Source organism: Protomyctophum bolini (genome assembly GCF_963924005.1).
Source record: "Protomyctophum bolini genome assembly, chromosome: 14".
NCBI classification, from domain to species: domain Eukaryota; kingdom Metazoa; phylum Chordata; class Actinopteri; order Myctophiformes; family Myctophidae; genus Protomyctophum; species Protomyctophum bolini.
The window spans coordinates 34,763,540-34,784,099 of NC_137875.1; the positions used below are offsets into that span (position 1 = coordinate 34,763,540).

At 41.9% G+C, this 20,560-nt stretch overlaps 1 protein-coding gene across 1 annotated transcript in view; it reads left to right on the top strand.

Moving 5' to 3' along the window:
* wdr27 (WD repeat domain 27) overlaps positions 1-19,054 on the top strand; it is a gene marked incomplete at its 3' end in the record, with an annotated part of 79,279 nt that extends 60,225 nt beyond the window's left edge. Inside the window, exon 25 of the mRNA XM_080782977.1 lies at positions 18,971-19,054. Coding sequence (XP_080639103.1) covers positions 18,971-19,054 — 84 coding nt within the window. The remainder of the gene's footprint in view (positions 1-18,970) is intronic.
* Between the last annotated feature and the right edge of the window lie 1,506 nt (positions 19,055-20,560).

A 20,560-nucleotide genomic window follows, 5' to 3' on the forward strand; every position in this document is an offset into this window, starting at 1 on the left:
TGTATGCGTGTGCATTCATGCGCGCATCTCTCTTATAACCCATTCTGACCTGAGATCAGATTCTAAAAATGTCAGTTTATAACAAAATAGCAGACCTACAAGCTCGTAGCACGCCACTCGGTGGCGCGCTACGAGCTTGTAGATCTGCTATTTTTCAATGGCTAAAGCATAACATGATGATAACACCAAAATGGGTTCCCGTTCAGAATGGGATAAAGTGTCATAGGTGGCCACATGAACTTGGGCATCCTTGGGTGAATATTCTGTGAAAAAGAAGATCTACAAGCTCAAAACACGCTTCAACATGGCATTGTGATCTTGTAGATCATATTTAGTGTAGAGGGGAAAATAGTGATGGAGAACAATATTGTATTGCCGCAAAGAAGAAATTAGGTGCTGAACGTCAGTGTTCTTTATTGTTGAGCTTGGATGACTAAATGCTGAAATAAACATAGTCTCTTTTTTTAATTCAAAGTTAAAAACACTGGCGTGATCTGAACAGGGATGGATATCCTTAGAAATACAGTCACTCTGGTAGCCCAACTAGCCAAAGACAACGCACACTTTTAAAAGCGTGCAGGCTGTGTGCAAATACTCTTGTCTATCTTGAATTGTCATTACAGGAAAGTGAAACAAAATATGTTGCATTAAACCATTCTGACCGGGCACCCATTTTGGTGTTAGCATCATGTTATGCTTTACCTATTGAAAAATAGCAGATCTACAAGCTCATATCGCGCCACCGAGTGGCGCGATACGAGCTTGTAGGTCTGCTATTTTTTTTTAAATCGAAGAACGACTGACATTTTTAGACTCTGATCTGAGGTCAGAATGGGTTCATCAGACCAGTGTGTGTGTCCAGTGGAAACCTCGTATGAATCTGATCTCAGGTCAGAATGGGTTAAACCAGCATATGTCCATTGTCTTAATGCCGCAAAGCTATCAGAGCCTTCCTTACAGTGGAGCAATTCCTAAAGGATACATTTTATGGTTGAGTTAAAACTCTCCTGTTGATCTGGAAATAACTCCCTCTAACCACTTTTTTGTTTCCCTATACGCTTGGCCCACTCCTTTGACCCTCTAATCCAAATATCTTTGCTGAAAATAGATGCGGTGCATGTCGAACTTGTATATCTGCCATTTTCGCACAATATCTGTCTATTTGCGCCAAATGTTCGTCTATTATGACATGGCCAGTAATCTGGCTTTTAGATTGGAGCTTGACTTAAGTCTGTTTTATACTTTATCGCGCGTCTGTGTCATGTGGCAAAAATAGCAGATCTGCAAGCTCAGGACGGGCCACGTGTTCTGAGCTTGTAGATCGGCTATTTGAATTTCTGCCGTGTGACACCATAAGTAGAACTGAGGCTTTAAAGTGCACGCATGTGTTTCGAATCGACCGTGCAGTTCCATTCGGATCAACTTCACATTGATGCCTTCAGATTCCCCAAAGGCTGAAAGTGGAAATTGTGATCCATGGCCATTTTACTGGCTTGATTACGGTGATCTGCGTTCAAAGAGTTCAAAGACACACTTCATCAGTCAGAGCATGTTTTCCCTGCACCAGAAACCTTGTACACATTTCTCAGAGAGGACAGAAAAGACATGCTCATACCTCTGAAAGATGAGGAAACTTTAACACCACAGACCAAACATCTATTGGGTTTTTCCAACGTGAGATTCCAAAACCCATGAGATAACTGATAGGATCAGATCACGTATTAAGTTCCGTCAACAGTTTGGAGCTAAACAAAGCTGCTCGAAGGTATCATTTTAGGTAACGAGATACGTTCGAAAGAACTTTTTGTTATGAGAAAGAAACTTTCCTTGGCTGTAACATGTGAGTTTGTGAATTGTTTTGTTTTGTTTTAAATACAGCTCAGAAGTAAAAATCTAGTATCCAGTTCAGTATTTAAGTCCGACGTCATTTTGTAATGCTACGTTACGTCCGGGTCCAAGTGGCACCAGCTCCCGTCCGCATGTCATTGTAAATAGAATATCTAAACGCGTGAATCTTTTTACAATGACGTTATTTTTCAGAAAGGAAGCCATTGAGGGTTAAAATGGGTCTTAATGCTTCCAACTCGAGTAGAATTATACAAGTTTTGTGTCCATGACAAAGAAAATATATGATGTGGAGACAATAAAGACTATTATTATCATTATTATTGAAGGTGGTAACAGCTCCATTTGCTCAGTACAATATTGTACAATACAATAATTCGGGGCCATATTTAGAATGTGTGCAGGCTTGAGTATGTTGAATCTAGTTTGCAATTAATAAGGATTTAGTTGACACAATTAAATTAAATGGCGATACTATTCTGTGTGGGGCAGACGGCCTGTCACAGTCAGATTTGGGAGAGCAGCAGCTTTGTTGTTGCGAGGAAATAGGTAAAATTAGACATCCGTGGTTGTTTTCGTCTCAGATTTAGTCCGACGGAGCGTCACAGTATAACTCTATGGGGACACAAAAGCGACACAAAAGTAGGACCCGGAAGTATCTCTGGAGGGGGTGCTCACGTCACGGCTAAAATACTGAATGAAACATCACAGGTAACCACCAAAACAATGGAAACAATCAAATATAATGTCAACAACTTATACCCACAGTATAATTAATTGACCAGGGTCCCCCTGGGCTCTATACTGTACTTGGTCCACTCCTTTTTTTCCCTTTGCACCAAATCTCTTCACCAAAATTGAAGATTTTACAGACTCACTCACAACATACAGTATCGCATCACGATAGATCGCCTATTTCTCGTGAATGTTTGTCCCCAGAATACTGAGAATAGGGGGACATAACAGGGCATTGGGATGCCAAAATCCATCAGAGTTTCCTCAGTGTACCTTCCCATGTTTTCCGCATGTGTCTGGTATCGTATTGCAGGGACAGGAGCCCGCATGCTTCCTCAAGGAATCCCATTACTTGCCATTTCGTTAATGGCGGTGGAAAACGCTGTGTCAGGTGTCTCCTAGAAAGTAGTGTTTATTTATTCCTGCAAAGCCCAACATGGGGTTTGGTTTACTTAAATGCCACTCAGCAAAACTGCTGTTTTTACTGAGCTTCTGTCTTCCCTGCAGTGGAGAGAAGACAGTAAGAATGACGAGGAGCAATTAGTGGAACTATCTAATAGTCCTTGTGCAGAATAAATGGCAATAATCAGTCCTGTCAGCATAGAATATGTCCAGTTCCTACTGAATTTATCAACAAATCAAGTAATCTAATCTATACTGTAAACTCACATGGCATTGCTTGTTGTCGAGCTATATTTGCTGTGCAACAACATCATACAACTAATTATAAAATAGCTTTTAAGTGTTTAAAATTAGAGAATGGGATGTGTGTGTGGGCGTGTGCGTGCACATACTTTGTTTTCCCCCTAAACCTTGTAGGGGTTGAGTTGAACTAAAATCACACCATAAATAAAATCACCACACCTGTTTTCAATAGACTGTATATTCAAGAACTACCCTCACGGCGACAGTTAGCTGTACACTGTCATGTCCCTGGAAGTGATCTGAAGTGTCACTTCACACGCTAGCGTGGAGCGTCAGATTAGGGCTGCTTATTACACTAGTGAGTTTGTCGTGGTAAACTGTCTGGTCCAGTTGCTTGTTGAGGTTTTTCCTGGATGCAATTAGCAGACAGCTGGGACCTGTCACATGCATTCCACCCCTGCACAACTACCTTTTTGTGAGAATTTCTGCCCACCCAGAGGGACAGATCTGTTGTTCATCAGTGACTGAAAAAGGAACTACTGTGTGTGTGTGTGTGTGTGTGTGTGTGTGTGTGTGTGTGTGTGTGTGTGTGTGTGTTACATAATGTACATACATTAGGCATGTAACGATTTACTCAACTCACGATACAGTTTGCATCACGATATTTTTTTTATTAAGTCAATTTAAATTGTCACCAGTTTGAATCGATTCATGATAAATTGTTACATGCCTGTTAACATACATACACGTGTGTGTGTGTGTGTGTGTGTGTGTGTGTGTGTGTGTGTGTGTGTGTGTGTGTGTGTGTGTGTGTGTGTGTGTGTGTGTGTGTGTGTGTGTGTCCAAATAAAGGATGCGGATGATTAATGGTTGTATTACCATGTTATCATCTTGTTTGAGTCTCAACGTTTGGAGCTTGGGGGAAGAGCACACTAATGCGAATAACAAATCATCTACCTGGAAAAGACTCAATGCAAGCACCGTTTGTGGAACATCTTATATCAAATAGAACAGGAAATTAAATTAACTGCGATACAAGCTGAACCCATCTCCTCTCAAGTAATAACTTTGTGATGTCCTTAGTGAGGCCTACTGTATCATGTTACCATACAGAGGTTATTGAAAAGATGAAATGTTGGAAAGATTGGATGCACTTCAAATGGACTTGAGTATTAAAGGTAGGGTAAGTGATCTGTTTTTGTTAACAGTTTTAAGGCCGGGATTAAACGATCGTCTTTCAGGCTAGACTGCCTATGTTCACTTCATGGGGCCAGTCCTTCACAGTGACACACGCGTTACATGAACCACGCGACCGGGATGATTTCCAACCCCTCAATGTCGTGAATTCGGCGAGGTTAGCTCCAGAGCGAGGCAGCAGCACTAGTAATAATAATACCTGATGATGATGTTTTAGGGTCACACAGAATCACAGCACTCCATCTTTAAAATAAAAAAGTAAAATTGCTCTATATTCAGCTCTATATTCAAGCTCATAGCGCGCCACCGAGTGGCGCGCTACGAGCTTGTAGATCTGCTATTTTTGATAAATCGTTTAAATGTGGCGCAAATCATTGAATATATATTTCAGAGCGAACATTTTTAACTAGAATATTTGCTTCTGGGGGGTCCCTGGAACTACGTATTTTGAGATGGGGGTCCGTGGCCCAATAATTATGGGGGTCCTTGACATGAAAAAGGTTGAGCACTACTGACATAGAAACATGGGTTTTTCAGATTTTTTTTAGGATTTAGAAGGCTTTTTTTATCGACCTCAGTCCAAAATCTGCCTAACGATGGTGTCACCGGTGGACGGGTTGCTGAACTTCCCTCCTATGAGACACAGACCGAGTAGGAAACAATGGTGACATTTTATCATGAACATTAGTGAGGACCAATTATATGAAGATAGGTTGAAAGGTGGTGAAGTGGTCCTTTAACGAAAATATATCACTTAGCCTACCCGTGATGTAGCTTCTAGTGAAACATATGATTTGTAAGGTGGCCAGCCTACAGTATATTGCTGAATATAAAAAACGTGTTCATTATGAAAGGATATGGATTCAACCCCCATGGCATCATGTTTGGCTTTGCGAAAAAGCCATGACCATGCTAAGACCCCCTAATGTTCAATAATATATATGACCATGGCGAGACCCCTAATCCTCTGTGGTCTGTTGATGACTGGAGCGCCTGTGGATTCCACATGGAACTCTTCTGCCAAAGTGGATAGATGGGCCAGAGTGACAAAGACAGTTCATTCTGAGCATCTGGAAAATCTGGGAAACCTTGAGGAGGATTTGTAATTCTTTCAAGACCTTGATGGGCCGCCCTCTATAGGATCCAGAAACAGCTGTTCCCTCTACTGACTGACGGTCACGAGCAACCTCCCCAATTCATTTGCATTAGCACCTTTCTTAACCCATTTTGACCTGAGATCAGATTCTAAAAATGTTTAGATTAAAAAAAAATAGCAGACCTACAAGCTCGTAGCACGCCACTCGGTGGCGCACTATGAGCTTGTAGATCTGCTATTTTTCAATAGCTAAAGCATAACATAATGCCAACACGAAAAGGGGTACCCGCCCAAAATGGGTTAACCTCTGTGAAAAGCTTTCTCTGGTTGGTTCAGTAGTCATGCGCCACATTTCAGGTCAAACATTTTCAGGTCAAACACAGATAACTGTAGTTCCATTTAAGCCATCTCCATCTTCTCCGATTCTCACTCCTCTTCAGACTGTTGTCCTGTGCTGATCCACTGAGGGTTTGGCCGGGCCTGCTTCTGATTAACTTTGATTCTGTTGATCTAATGTCTGGCTGAAGCGGCCTGTATTTAGCCTCTCTCGTGTGTGGCCAACAAACAGACATGTAAATAAGGGGGACATTACAAGATCAAGAGGCATAGATTAGATTAGATACGATGCAGTGTGACTCAAACGAGGGTCATGAGATATCGCAGTCGTAATACGGTTCCGTGTATCGCCTCTGCCCGCACGTGTTTTGTCCTCAAAATGAGTTTCGGAGAAATGTTGTTGAGATTAAGTCTTATCTCAGCTCTTTTGTCATCTTACTTTACCATGTCAAATTTCCAGTGGCAGACTCGCTGTTATTCAGTATCAGAAGACAGTACATTTAATTCAGAGAGCGTAAATGTACCCAAATGGACCCATACTCCTCAGAAAAGGAGATAATGCCGTGCAAATTCTCTACTCCAACACTACTTTGAAGGCCATCAAAGCAGCCTGCAAGGACTTTTAAGTCATACTCTACTTTGTGCAGTAATGAGAGATCCCAGCTTTTATTGTCACGCCACTTTGGTAACTTGTAAAATCTTGTTGGCTTTCACATACCTAGCTTTTACGAGCCCCCCTGTGTGCAATCTAAATCTGCTACCATAAAAGTGAACTTGCAAATTGTTGTGAAAGTGCTTTCACACTTAATGGTGATGGTTCCATGCCTTACCTTTCCCTCATGTTTTGGCAGATTTATATGTTCCCTTTCACAGAATCTTTGTAGAATTGAATCAGAGAGCAGGTTGGCTGTGACGGTATACTACTGTATGTTGTCATCCTAAGTTTCCGAATGTTTTCATCTCACAGATCTCCAAATTAACTTTCTTTAGGCCATGGAATTCCATTTCTCATTATTCTGTCCTATAGGGACACTGGTATGAAAATATGTTTTGTTTGATCAAAATGGCATAATTCTTCATGAAAAAGAATAGTCCCTTTTTTTGTTTTTTTATTGTGATCATTTCAAGTGAATAGTGGTGAGGCCCCACTTTGAAAACCACTGATGAAAATCATCCCAGCTCTTTGACTTATTCTCAGGGTCTTTTAGTGCTATTAAATTAAACCGTAACTCCTTTATGTCCACCAGTAAAAGGAGGGGGAGAAGCTGGAGCCAGCGGCATATCAACATTGAGTGCAGTGAAATGGGTTAGTGGGTCAGACTTGAGGAGGAAAAGCCTGGGAGCCATGCTCCGCTTTGGATTAGCCCACATCAGTGTGTCAGCCCAAGGTGTTGATAGCCCCCGATATATTTCTGTACATCACACCGGCTACACGTATCAGTAGTGTGTGCCAAACATGACCTCACTGGGAACTCTCTGGATCGCATTGACAGAAGACTAATGCATTTCAGGGTGAGTGGCCCGGGGTTTCGGTTAATGCAATTTAAATTGTCTCATGTGATGAGCATTTTCCTTAATTTGGTTGACATTCTTTCTCTGCATTGCTCTTGGTTCCATGAAGGATAATGCGCAGGGCATTGCTTTGTATGTCTGGAAGGCCAATTATAAACGCATTATCAGCTCATGTGAATGCTCTGCCCCGGTTGTATTTCTTTTCAGTTTATTCTGAACGTAATGAAACGGTTATCACTAAAACTGCAAGATGGTACGGTATAGTGGCTACTTTTATGAGCTGCAAGCATCAAATGAAACTTAAGATTGCTTCAAATGAACCCCAAACCAGGTGTACATTCTCCCACTGTGTTTTAAACGTCAGCATGGAGTTTCCAAATCGTTTCAAGTGCAGCTTGTGACCTGTGCACCATATATCGCTGGTCTCTTGGCCTTCTAGTCCCTCCTGCTCCACTACAAGTCACAATTATTGTGCATATTAAACAATCACAAAAATGGCCTGCATACAATCCATTCAGCTTATTGATTCAGAATTTCTGAAGGAAAGAAAGTTCTAGCTAATACAAAACTACAAAGGCTTGTCCAAAAAAATAAAGGCATTTCTTATAACTGTCAGCTATTATCGGGGGGAGAGAGAGAGACACAGAGCTATCCTGACACTTTCCCTCAAGTACATTTGCGATTGATGTGTTGAAGCTAGTGCAGGAGTGTGACCGTTCCCTGACACCGGCAGCTGTCTGCAGAAGTCACAACTCTCTGACTATGGTCCATGAGTGAATCATCCCAATGGCTACTCTACCTCCCAAGTGTCTGTGTGTGTGTCATCATCAAATCCAACCTACCGGTATTTGCAGGCGGGAGAAAGAAAAAAACGCAGCTGTTGTACCATCTTCTACATCGTTTCATTGGTACCCCCCTTTGGCTGATCCCAGTGCGGGCAGACTATTTTTTTCCCCCTGTTGGGGCCAGACAGCAAATACAGAGCTGGGGCTCTGTTTCCTGTTCCAGAATCTCACATGGGAGTGAGACACAGACTGGGACAAACTCTAGCGGCCTGTCTGCAACATGACAGAGCTTGGCAAGCAATAGGAAGTGGTGGCGTAAAGAGTTTGGGACCCAACTGCAAACTCAACCGGCGCTGGTTTCAAGTGTCAAGGACTTTCACGCAGAGAAGGCAGCAGTCTCTCAGTTCACTTGGTGGTTAGTTAATCGTGGTGTCGTATTACAGTGCCTTGCAGGGTGTTTCACCTTGAGTGACTACAGTGTCTCATTGTACAGCAATGTCTGCACCGTATACTTCATATACGTTCAGACTCCTTAATAGTATTACGGAGTTTATATTACTTATTAATCATGAGTTCTGCGTAATTATAGATTGATGATGCCTTAATATTGCTATTTTGGGGTATTCGTAAAATCATAATAGATCGGCTATAGTCTGTTCTGTGTTATTGTATGTGAACTGTAACCACTTAAACTCTATAATTAGGCTTTGTTGAGCGGAGTCCCCCAGGGCTCTATACTAGGTTGCGTCTAGATTTCCGTCCTACACAAACATTAAATTCCCATTGACAATGAATGGTGAATTTTACGTCGGTGTCCGAGCAAATCGGCATAGTGTCCGTCATGATGATGTACGATGATAAGAGCGCCCCTCACTTCACATGGGTGTGATTTTTTACACCTAATATCTCAGCCGGAAATAGACAAACTGTATGCTCACAATGTGCCGTGTTGCGGCACATAGTGAGCTTGTAGATCGTATGTTTTTGCAGAACGTTCACACTCCCGAATGCATCCAATGTATGTTGTGTCCTATGCATTCCCTGTTCGTTTTGCCCTCCATATAGTTTTCCAAGGGGCATTCCAAGCACACCTCCTGGAGAAGGCACGTGGATTCGTGGAATGCTTTGAGTCTGATCATATCTGCATTCCACTGTCTCTTTTTTCCCCTTCCATTCACGAGGGGTTTCTGTCTAGGGCCTTTATAAATGGGGTCTATACCTAGAGTCTGTCAGAGACTGCCTGCAGGGCAAATGGATGGCCAGACAGGGAGTCTTAAGATAGACGCATGGGAAGAAAAGGTCAAAGTTTCCACTTTGAATTTCATTTAAACTAGACTTATCGTGACAGAATCGATGTTAGCCAGTGCTGATCTTTTTTGACAATGTGCTCTATAAGGCAAAAATGTATTGCTTGTGTAACTATACTAGATTTATTCACTGTGGTATAGTCCATGAAGTGTGTAACTATACATACTAGATTGATTGAATGCTTGATTAGTCATAAATGTAAACGGCACGTGTGCAGTGAAACATTAAGGCTAAAAGGATAATACAAAAAAAGTCATGGGGACAATGATACATGTCATCAACAAATACAAACACTATAGGTAGGTACAAATGAGATGGGAAAATTACATTTACCTCCCCTTGTGGTCTATGTTTTTCCTCGTATTTAGAAAATAGCATCATTAATGTATAATTTAAGGTGTAGGGAAACGGAAATGGTGGACATTTTATTTTGAAGTTTCAGCTTGAAACGCTGGTTCTGCAGTTTCTGAACCAATTGGATCGTCGCATCCCCCCAGACTATGGGGTCTCAAAGTCTGTGACTTCCTGCACGTGAATTTTTTGTTTGTAAACAAAGTGACAGAGAGACATGGGGGAAAAGCCAGCGGATTATTTCTAACCTATACACAACCTATAGGCCTATACATATTTTAGCGTGATGATTAAGTTTAAAACAAGTAATACACTGTCTGGATGTCATCTTGAATGAGATTAAAAACGGAGTAGTGCCTTAATCAAAACCAGCTGTGGAGGTGGAGAACGAAGCATGTGAATCAAACTGGTGAGCTTCATTTTTATTGACTTTTATTGATGTGTATCTACACTTACAAAAACACACAGAAATGAGCTCTGGTTTGAGAAAACTCATGGCTTTTGCAACCATGATGTTGTGAGGTTGTTTTCGCCGGAGTGTGTTCTTTATCTCCCCAAAAGCATGTTTTTGTCTCCGTCTGTTCTGCCTGTCTGTCTGTCTACTTGTGTTCATACCAGTGATGTGCTGGAGGACATTCTCTATCATCCACAATGTCCACAACTCATCCAAGTGTTCAGCACTGGAAATCCAACCCACATTGCACACTTAATTGTTGCCGTCCTTCCACCCTTTGAACTGTTGATTTGTGATACTTTTTTCCATAGCGTTGAGCCAGCGAGACTGACAATAACTTATATGGAACTTATGTAACATTAAGTGGCTTGTCTGGTCAAGTTCTAATTCTGATTTACGATGCTTTTTTTTGTACAAAACAAAATGAACTACAAAGCTACAAAAACAAAGAAAAGAGAGGATATTTTAACAACCTTTATTTGTATTCATTAATTAATTTATCTCACATCTTTGGAGAAGACAAAAGATGCTGTGTGCCAAAATAAGACGATTTACCAGAAGTGAATAACATGCAAGGAATGCTGGGGAGGAACGGCAACTATATCAATAGCTGGTGGATTGTTAAATGAATGTCTGACATGACCAAATGAACCCCTCAAACACTGGATGTCAAACACAATGAGTCACACGCGTGTGTTTGTCAGAGCACTGAAGCAGTGGTGGAAAGTAACTAACGAAGTACTCGAGTACTGTATACGTACTTAAAGGGATCGTTTTACTTGAATTAAGTATTTTGTTGGGGCAGAATCCTCTTAGCTCCATATTTTAACTTCTCGTGCTTCTTCGTAGATGAATGCCCTACTCACATAACACAAAAGTCTCTCCAAAATAGCAGATCTGCAAGCTCGAAACGTGGCACGTTTTGAGCTTGCAGATCAGCTATTTTCTTTTGCCATTTTTGAAAGTAACCGTTTTGGACATATGGGGTTTCCACCCAACAGAGACGATTCAACATTTTCAATACTGCTACTCCACTACATCTCAGAGGTTTGTACTGTGCCTTATAAAAGTGGTGGCCATTCACTTCCCAACCCAGATTCTTTCTGCCGGTCCGGGGAATCGAACTGGAAACCTTTCGGTAGGTTACAAAGAAGCTCCTCTAACATTCAGGCCACCGTTGGCCCAAAAGTAGTTTGGTAGCCTAAGTATATTTTTACATCAACACTTTTTTACTTTTGCTCAAGTACAATTTTGAATACAGGCCTTTTAACAGTATTTTTTATACATTGCAGTATTGCTACTTTTACTTAAGTCAAAAAAACTATCTGAGTACTAACATCACTACAGTACTAATGCTGTACTTAGGTGCTCGGAGCTGCATCAGGAATAGCCGATCTATGCGCTTACAATGAGCTGTGAGCTTGTAGATCTGCTATTTTCGGAAATGAGACACGGTGGTGCACAGCCAAGCAGAAGGACTGATTTATACTGTACGTGCCTGAGTCGAGCACAGAAAATAGCCGATGTAAGCCCACCACGTGTGTGTGGGTTGACGAAATTGGCAATATATTTTGTCTTATAGTTTTTTTAGTTATAGTTTTCCCACCTTGCCGCCTGTTTGGAAAAGAGTGATCTAGACTAGAGCAGTGCTAGGCCTACTCAAGTGTTTCCTTCATCAAAAGTATTTGTCCACAAAACCAAATTTGTCATTTTGTGCCTGGAACCCCCATAAGAGAAGATTTATCAACATAATTTTGTCAAAACAAAATTGAAAATCACATTTCTACAATCTCACAATCTGTGAGCTTATACTGTAGAAAGTGTAGATCGTCTGTTTTAGACCCAAAAATGTGTTTGAACTGTTTTTGGTCCATTTGTTTCCTAAACATCAACAATTCATTCCAATGTAAATATCACACGTTAAATTCATTTTTGGAACCAGACCTTCAAAATCTTTTCCAAATCCGTCAACAAGGCCTGCCATATGCACTGGAAAAATATGTGCGTGACATTCTTTTTTTTTAACGATGTTTTATAGGAAAACTATTGGTGGAGAGGTTTGTCTAACCCATGTTATGCTTAGCAGTGATTGGACCATAGCAGTTTAAGCGGGGGATTAGCCAGAGCCATAGAGTAAAGGCTCATACTACATAGTCTGGATTTTTGGTGACCACCGAACTACAACATGACGTCACGAGCCGCAGTGAAGAGCAAACCACTGCCACCGCTCCAGCCCTTCTCTCTGTTTTTACTCACCACCGCTCAACGTTATTTCAGCTCCGGTGGTCAGCTCACCACCGGAGCGGTGGTCACCTCACCACCGAAAGTCCAGACTATGAATAGGCCTTAAGACAGAGTATGACAACTCCGTTCACTTCATGGGGCCAGTTCAATGGCGGCTCTTCTACATAGACTTATATTGAATGGAGAGAACCGGAAGTTTACGGAATGCATTGGAGTCTATGGGCTCGCGCGAGTACATGAACCATGTTTACTGCCCCCTTCAATGTCGTGACTCTGTCTTACTCTATGGCTCTGGGCTTAGCTATAGGTCAATTTAGCTGGGGACCCCACCTGGAGCACCCTCAAGGACCCCTGGGAGTCCCCAGACCTCACTCTGAGAACCTGAGATCTAGAGATATGCACTGTGCTTATATGGAAGAGGGACTATATGTGTGCGATGAGGAGTCTAATGCCTGCAGGTGGCAGTAACGAAAGAGAGCTGTGTTTGGCTAATGGAGCTGCACTCTGACCCTCCTATAACTTTTAAGGATCTCATCAGGCCAGGTGCAGGTCCTAGACAGACAGCCTAGCCTGCTTATCGTTGCTGTCGGGCAGAAACCTCTTATCTCAATATTCTAACTTTTGTGTTTTTATGTAAATATTGCCCTATACGACGTGATCATACTACAGCATTGCACAAAAGCATCAAAGTAGCAGATCCACAAGCGTAATACGCAACGCTTTTGATGAGCTTGTAGATCTACTACCGTTGATACTTTTGAATTTGAATCCTGAGATGGGGTGGCTTGATGAAAGAGGCTTCAACCAAAGATGATGGCAGACCTGCCAAAAACGAGCTGTCAAATAATTTGGTCAAGTGGGAGGCTTGGCCACAAAATAGATCCTTGCAGATATTAAAAATATTTATATTTATATAGGTTTTTTGGAAAGTCGGGGGAGGCCAGGTTGAAGTCACTCCCCTGGTGCTTGCGTTCCATACCCAGCTGGAAAAGCTCTCTGTGGTTTAGGGAAACGGGGGCTGCTGCAGGGATGGCCACCGAGGGGGGATTAAATCAACCACCATGTAGCCCGGCGTGCGTTTTGAGTCATCCCCAGACCTCAGCCGCTGTGACTCCCTTTCCCAGCATGTTTGCATGCGTCTCTGTCCCGGTGGAGCTCGGCATTTGTTCCATAAATATGTCTTGTTATATGGAAGGTCTGTCATGGAAGGGGCACTGGAACTTTACGAGTGTGGTGCAGATTCCGGTTTTAGGTGCACTATTTCACAATTTTTCTAAAATCGCATTTTCATCTTTTTTCAATGGTGCTACAGGTCTACAATAATCTGGAGAGGATTTTAGACTGTTGGCGGCTTGGCGCTATGAATGTGTATAGGCAAAGTTTCAGAGTCAGACCTGTTCGGGTCCCAGGCTTTGCTCACACTGCAGGCAAATCCAATTTGTTTCTCGAACGCGATCTTTAGGACTGAGTGTGGGGGGCTGCTGTGGTTCAGGGGCAGAACAGAACCGTGAGGTTTAGGGCTGTGAATCTTTGGGTGTCCCACGATTCGTTTCGATTCTGATTCTTGGGGTCACGATTCGATTCAAAATCGAATCACATTTTTTTCCAGATTCAAAATTATTCTCTATTCAGAATGATTCTCGATTCAATACTACAATACAATACAGCTGTGCTGAACTGAAGTGACTAGTAGTAGTACTGACTACAGTAACTTGAAAATGACTGAAGACATGATGTTTACTGTGATTAGGGTAAGCTTAACCCCTAGTGAGGTTCCCAGTTCGATCCTGGGCTCCCCCAGAGTTAGTGTCGAAGTGTCCTTGAGCAAGACTCTGGACCCCTATTGCTCCTGATGTGCAGGTTGGTGCATTGCATGATTTCCTCCACCGTCGGTGTATGAATGTGTTGTGCATGTGAATGGGTTAGTGTAATGCACATATCTATGTAGTGCTTTGGATAAAAGTGCTATATGAATGCACCATCTTTATTTTATTTACACGTGATAAAAATTGTAATATTCATAAATTAAAATGGCGATCTCTGGTCTCTGATCTCTTGGTTTCTGTGGTAACAACGCAAAATATAGGAGTGAGTAAAGCTTAGTTTATACACTGATGCTCAACGATGTTGCTCACCACAGAAATCTGATGTACAAGTGACGCACTGTCACTTGTACGCACAAGTGACGCACTGTCACTTGTACGCACAAGTGACGCACTGGGAACAGCAATGTCCGTGTTCACCTATGTGTTGGTTCACCTATGTGTCCGCCTATGTATGTGTTAATGAGCACCAGTATATGACTATGAGTACCAGTAGGGGCGCTGTTGTGCCAGAAACAGAGAGAGGGATAGTACTGCACTGTTGCCTGAAAATCAACAATCCTGATAGGCCAGAAATCATATTTGGGCTGACCGTCTGAACACCTTAGGTAGTATATGCAATGATACTGTATGGTATGAGTCTGTGATGGGAGTTGAGCCCTTAATTTATCTTATTGTTAATCTGCAGTGCATGAGACACCATGAGTTGTGCATCCTTTTAAAGGGAGCGTACCTATGTTCCCCAGGTTCTATGTTCCCCACCATGCAAAAAGGTTATTTCTAAACCTAAACCAGAAACCTAGCCTAGTAATTTTAGTAATTCTAGTAAGACTAAAAGTATTTTAGCAACTTAGTCTTAGTGTTACTTTTAGTCAATTCTGATTTAAGCTCAGTCTTTGAACAATCCATTGAGCTTTAGGCCTGCCTAGGCTACTTAAACTATCTAGTCTTTTAGCCAACAAAAAATTAACACTGGCATAAAATAATCTAAAACATAATTGCTCAGACTCTTCAACAAAGATGGCAAAAACAAACATTCTTTGTTCTGTACTACAATTGTATAGTACAAAACACTGAAGTCCTTAAACCAGAAACCTAACCCTAAACCCTAAGGTAAGTGGGGAACATAGAACCTGGGGAACATAGAACCTGGGGAACATAGGGATGACCCCCTTTTAAACACCCATTTCAGTCACCCATCAGTCTCAATCTTAAATCCAAGATGGAATCTCATTCCCATGGCTTCTGATTGGCTGCCTGAGTGTTGAGGTCATCCTTCGTGGCCCAGGTCTGGTGCACTGCCTGATGGGAACACATGACATAATGCTCCCACTCCTCAAGGAGAAACGCACAAGTGCAGAGGGTGTGTGTGTGTGTGTGTGTGTGTGTGTGTGTGTGTGTGTGTGTGTGTGAGCGCGCGCCTGTACGTGTTTGCTGTTGATTTTCATGGATGTAAACGAGCTAGTGGCGGTCATTTTTATTGGGCCTTATCAATCTGTGAACTCTTGACTTTCCATGACTACCGCTGGCGAAATCCCCGAGTCCCGCTACTCATTAAAAGAAAACCAGTTATATAACCAGTTTCAATCCAGCCATCTTCAGGTTTTTTGCTGATATATGACAGGTGTGGAAAATCCAGAATGTTATCCGGGGAGCACATTGTGGCCTTTCTAATGCTTTCCGTTTAGGATTTCATTTTATTTTAGGGAAGCATGTGTGGTGTTGTGCAACTCTTGTCTTCCACTTATAATATAGTGTAAGTGTTGACAGCGAGAACAAAGGTTGATGAAGTTCCTTGTCGTAATCCCTGACCCTTTGATGGAGGCAGAGCTGAACATGACGTATTGTGTGTGTGTGTTTGTTTGTGTGTGTGTGTGTGTGTGTGTGTGTGTGTGTGTGTGTGTGTGTGTGTGTGTGTGTGTGTGTGTGTGTGTGTGTGTGTGTGTGTGTGTGTGCGCTCGTGCTCATACCAACCACTGGACCAATCAGGGCCACGTTTCTTGTGCATGTGCTGCCAGTAGGCTAAGGAAGTAAATCCCTGAATATCTTATTCATATGTTTTATACTTTTTGAAATATTTATCTTTTTTGGACAAGTCTTTGGACATCGGATTGAGCTGAAACTATGCTCAATTATGACTGTCATCAATGACTTGATCTCATAGTCTGGCCAGGGCCATATGAAGTCGGGGAGTTACTTGAGCCCTTTTTTAAATTTGTTGGATTTTCTTTGGGTCAAAATAGGGACGCCAAGTTCGCCACCCACTTAAAACCGTCTATACCAGTGGATCTCAACATGGGGTCTGTGGACCCCCAGGAGTCCTTGAAGAGTTATGAGTCTGTAACTCTTGAGACTGTAGAAATGGAACCAAATGGACCCGGGAGGGCATTAAAACAACACTGAGGATTTGATCTTTAGTTTCGCTCTAGACGCAAAGAGAATCGATTATGTTTTCCCGAGATGTAGAGACAGCCTATTGTCTACTAGCCAGGAACTGATCTTGGCAATCTCTGAACTCAGCACTAGCTCTTTCTACCATTTGTCTTGGTGTGAGAACCAGCAAAAAGATACAGATTGCAGCCACAGGCTGACTGCATATCATTAATGTATACTTTACTAAGAAGAAGAGTGGACCTAGTATGCTCCCCTGGGGCTTGTTAGAGGAAGAGGTGAAGATATTGTGCCATTAACGTCCACCACTTGTTCTCTGCTTCCTAAATAAGAGCGCACCCACTGTATTGACATATTGTCAAACCCTAGAGCCTTAAAGGGACACTTCACCCTTTTTGCAAAAAAATATATGTTAATGACGTTTAGAAGCTTTAGAACACTTTCCTGGGGGTCTTTATGTGTGTAATGTGTGGTTTTAGATATTTTAGATTGTAGCAGTGAGCCTGTTGTCTCTGATGTCATGGACACTGGGCTCACTTCCTTCCTGGACTACATGTTGTCTCAGTAAGACAGCTCTCCCCCCTATCCACAAGGAGGAGCAGTGCACCAAAGAATTATGGGAATTGTAGTCCAGGAAGGTAGTGAGACCAGTGTCCATGACATCAGAGACAACAGGCTTACTGCTACAATCTAAAATATCTAAAACCACATATTACACACATAAATACCCCCAGGAAAGTGATCTAAAGCTTCTAAACGTCATTAACATATATTTTTTTGCAAAAAGGGTGAAGTGTCCCTTTAAGCTTCAACAGTTTGACTGCCGCGAGTTGTTTAATCCAGGGTACGATGCATGCTTTTTACGACATTCCCGCCTTTTGTTTTATGTGTTTAATCCGCCGTATTGTAATAAATAAAAATAAACTCTGTCTTTGGAGCTAGAGACTAGATGGTTTCGTTTTGATGACGAAACCGGAAATCAACACATGCTGTGGGCTGCTAGGGCTTCTGGGAAATTGAGGCCAATGCAAATGAACGGACTACAACTCCTTTTTGGAGGAGGGTCTTGTGCTGTGATCGCACCACCCTACATAACAAACGAAGGAAAACGTTTTCACCGGATTTTCACGGATCATATATATATATATATAGGTGATGCATGGGGTGATGACTTCAGCTGTGTCCTTTAAGAATTTGGCAGGGATATTGTCATGTCCCGTCGCTTTAGAGGGGTTTAGGGCCCGGAGGTTTTTTAGAACTGTATCTTTCTGTCACTGTTTTGAAAGAGAAAGCATCGGCCTGAACTCCTTATATATTATATTGCTTCATTTTGTATTCCGTTTATTTCTATAAGCTGTCAGATTCAGGCATTTCCATAGTTTTTGCGGGTTAGACTTATTTCCTGATATCTTGACATTAAAGAAATCTTTCTTTTCGTTCTCTATTAAACTCCTAACCTTGTTTCTAAGTTTTTTTTAAAGTCGTTAAATGCCTGCTGGTCTCCAGTCTTCCTGAACTTAGTGAAAGTGTCATTCCTAATCTTTATAACCTTTAAATTGATTGATTGATTGATCCATGGGTCTGTTCATGCTTTTATGCGGACTACTTTACCTGGGGCAATTTTGTCCACCACTGATAAAAATATAGTTTTAAAACGGCACCACGCTTTATCTACAGATGTGCATTTAAAGACAGGAGACCAATCAATTTGACCTAACAGACCTGACATATCATCGCTATTATAATCCTTAAGAGATCTGATCTTCACTGTGTTGTGGCAATCAAATACAGATCTCTCAACCTTACGTGTGCAGAAGATAATTAAGTGATCACTGAGGCCATAGTCGATAACAGCACTATTGGATATTTTGTTGTGGTTTAAACATAGCATGATTAGAGTTGGAAACGTCAGAATTTAGATCTCCAGTCAAGATTACTTCCCCCGAAATAAAATCTGTGCAATCAAGCACACAGGTCTTCAAGTCGGTGATAAAAGTCCCTTTGATCAGGGGGTCTATAAAACACTCCCAATAAAATTGGCTTCGTTTTAGGGAGTAGAATGTTGACCCATGCTGCTTCAATGAGGTCATCATTGAGGTCTGTTCTAAGATTAAAACTTACATCGGATCTAATAAAAATGAATACCCCCCACCATTCCTATTTCGGTCTTTTCTAATTACAGTAAAATTGTCAAGTTCAATTTCAGCATTAATAAAAGCCCTTCTTATTCCTGTTTGTTCTCTTGTAGCTGCTGACTGGGACCCTTGATGGGGAGCTGAGTGTGTTTCATCCCAGCACTGGGACCAGTCTGTCTCCTGAGTCCTGTGCGTAGTGTCCTGGCTCCATCAGATGTCAAACAAAAAGGTCATGGATTTCCTTTTCCTTTTTTTTCCGGAACTTCCTCTGATCCCAATTGATCATAAACATGCTCTGAAAATGCATGCATGCTTAATACAGAAAGAATTGGACCACGTCCAACCCCTGGGCTAAGAGGTTAACCAGGCAGGCTGTAGTCCAACCCCTGGCTCCAAATGCAGCAGGGTCTTTTATTTTGAAGACCCCAAAGTGAACCGGAAACAAAGTCGCCTAAAGATAATGTGTCTTTTTATAAGTCATCCAAAGCGTTAATATTGTAACCGCGAGGTAGCAACGATATAGTAATGAGCCACTAACGTCAATGTTCTGTTCAAACACCTCAATCTGAACCACAATTCAGAGAAAAGTGCATTTTAAGATTGCAGTTATAATGGCAGTGTACAAGGGGGAATCATTTCATTGATGGACCACCGGCGTTGCCTAGCGACAGGGACGCTGCTAGACGGTGGATATCAGCAAGACCATTCGGAATCATTAAAAACCTAAAAAGCTGTTAAAGACGTCAACTGCAGCGAGCGCCATTGGGGAAAATAGACGTCAAAGATGTTGGTGGCAGTAAATTCGTTTTAAAACCCATTTTAGGCGGGAACCCCTTTTGGTGTTTGCATTATGTTATGCTTTAGCTATTGAAAAATAGCAGATCTACAAGCTCATAGCGCGCCACTCAGTGGCGCGCTATGAGCTTGTAGATCTGCTATTTTTGAAAAATCGAAGAAGAACCACCAACATAGAAACATAGATTTTTCAGAAAACTGTCAGGATGTACAAGACATTTTTAGAATGATCTCAGGTCAAAAAGAACACATTATTTTTTACAAACGGCCTGGCAAAAGGCAAGGCCTCCTGAGGGAGAGAGGAAAGGCGGCTACAATAATTCAATCTTGGGCTGCAAGATTTATTCCCGAGTTCCCGTTTAGTCTGTGGGCTTGTAAACTGATAATAGTTGTCATCCCACAAAGAAAGAGTGATTGTCAAAAAGTGTCCCCTGTCATTGTTATATTTGTTGTATTCTTCATTTGTTAGGGTTGGGTTTTTTTTCCAACAGCCATTGCGTCATTTTATCCTGCTGTCCTGTGTTTAGGTTTAGCAGCCCACATGGGTCTTCAGCAGCACAACACCACATGACATCAACTGGGCGCAACCCCGTGGCTGCATGCCAGATACACAATGCTACTGCTGCTCTCTCTGTGGCGGTGAGAGATACTGTCATTACCCTGCACTCCCATGTTGTTTCAGCCCCCCCTGTACTGTGTGTTTAACCACTTAAACATTATCTACATTGCTGAGTCTACTAGGCCTCTTAATCTTTTCCCCCTGCAATAGGTAAAATGTAACTGCCCCTATACTGTAAGACTACTGAAAGCACTCAACAAAGGTTAAGGTTATTGAATGCTCTGTCTGTGATATGCCTTGTATAGCTGACTTTGATCAAAGTAAAATAGCATGAACCCTGGTCAACAAG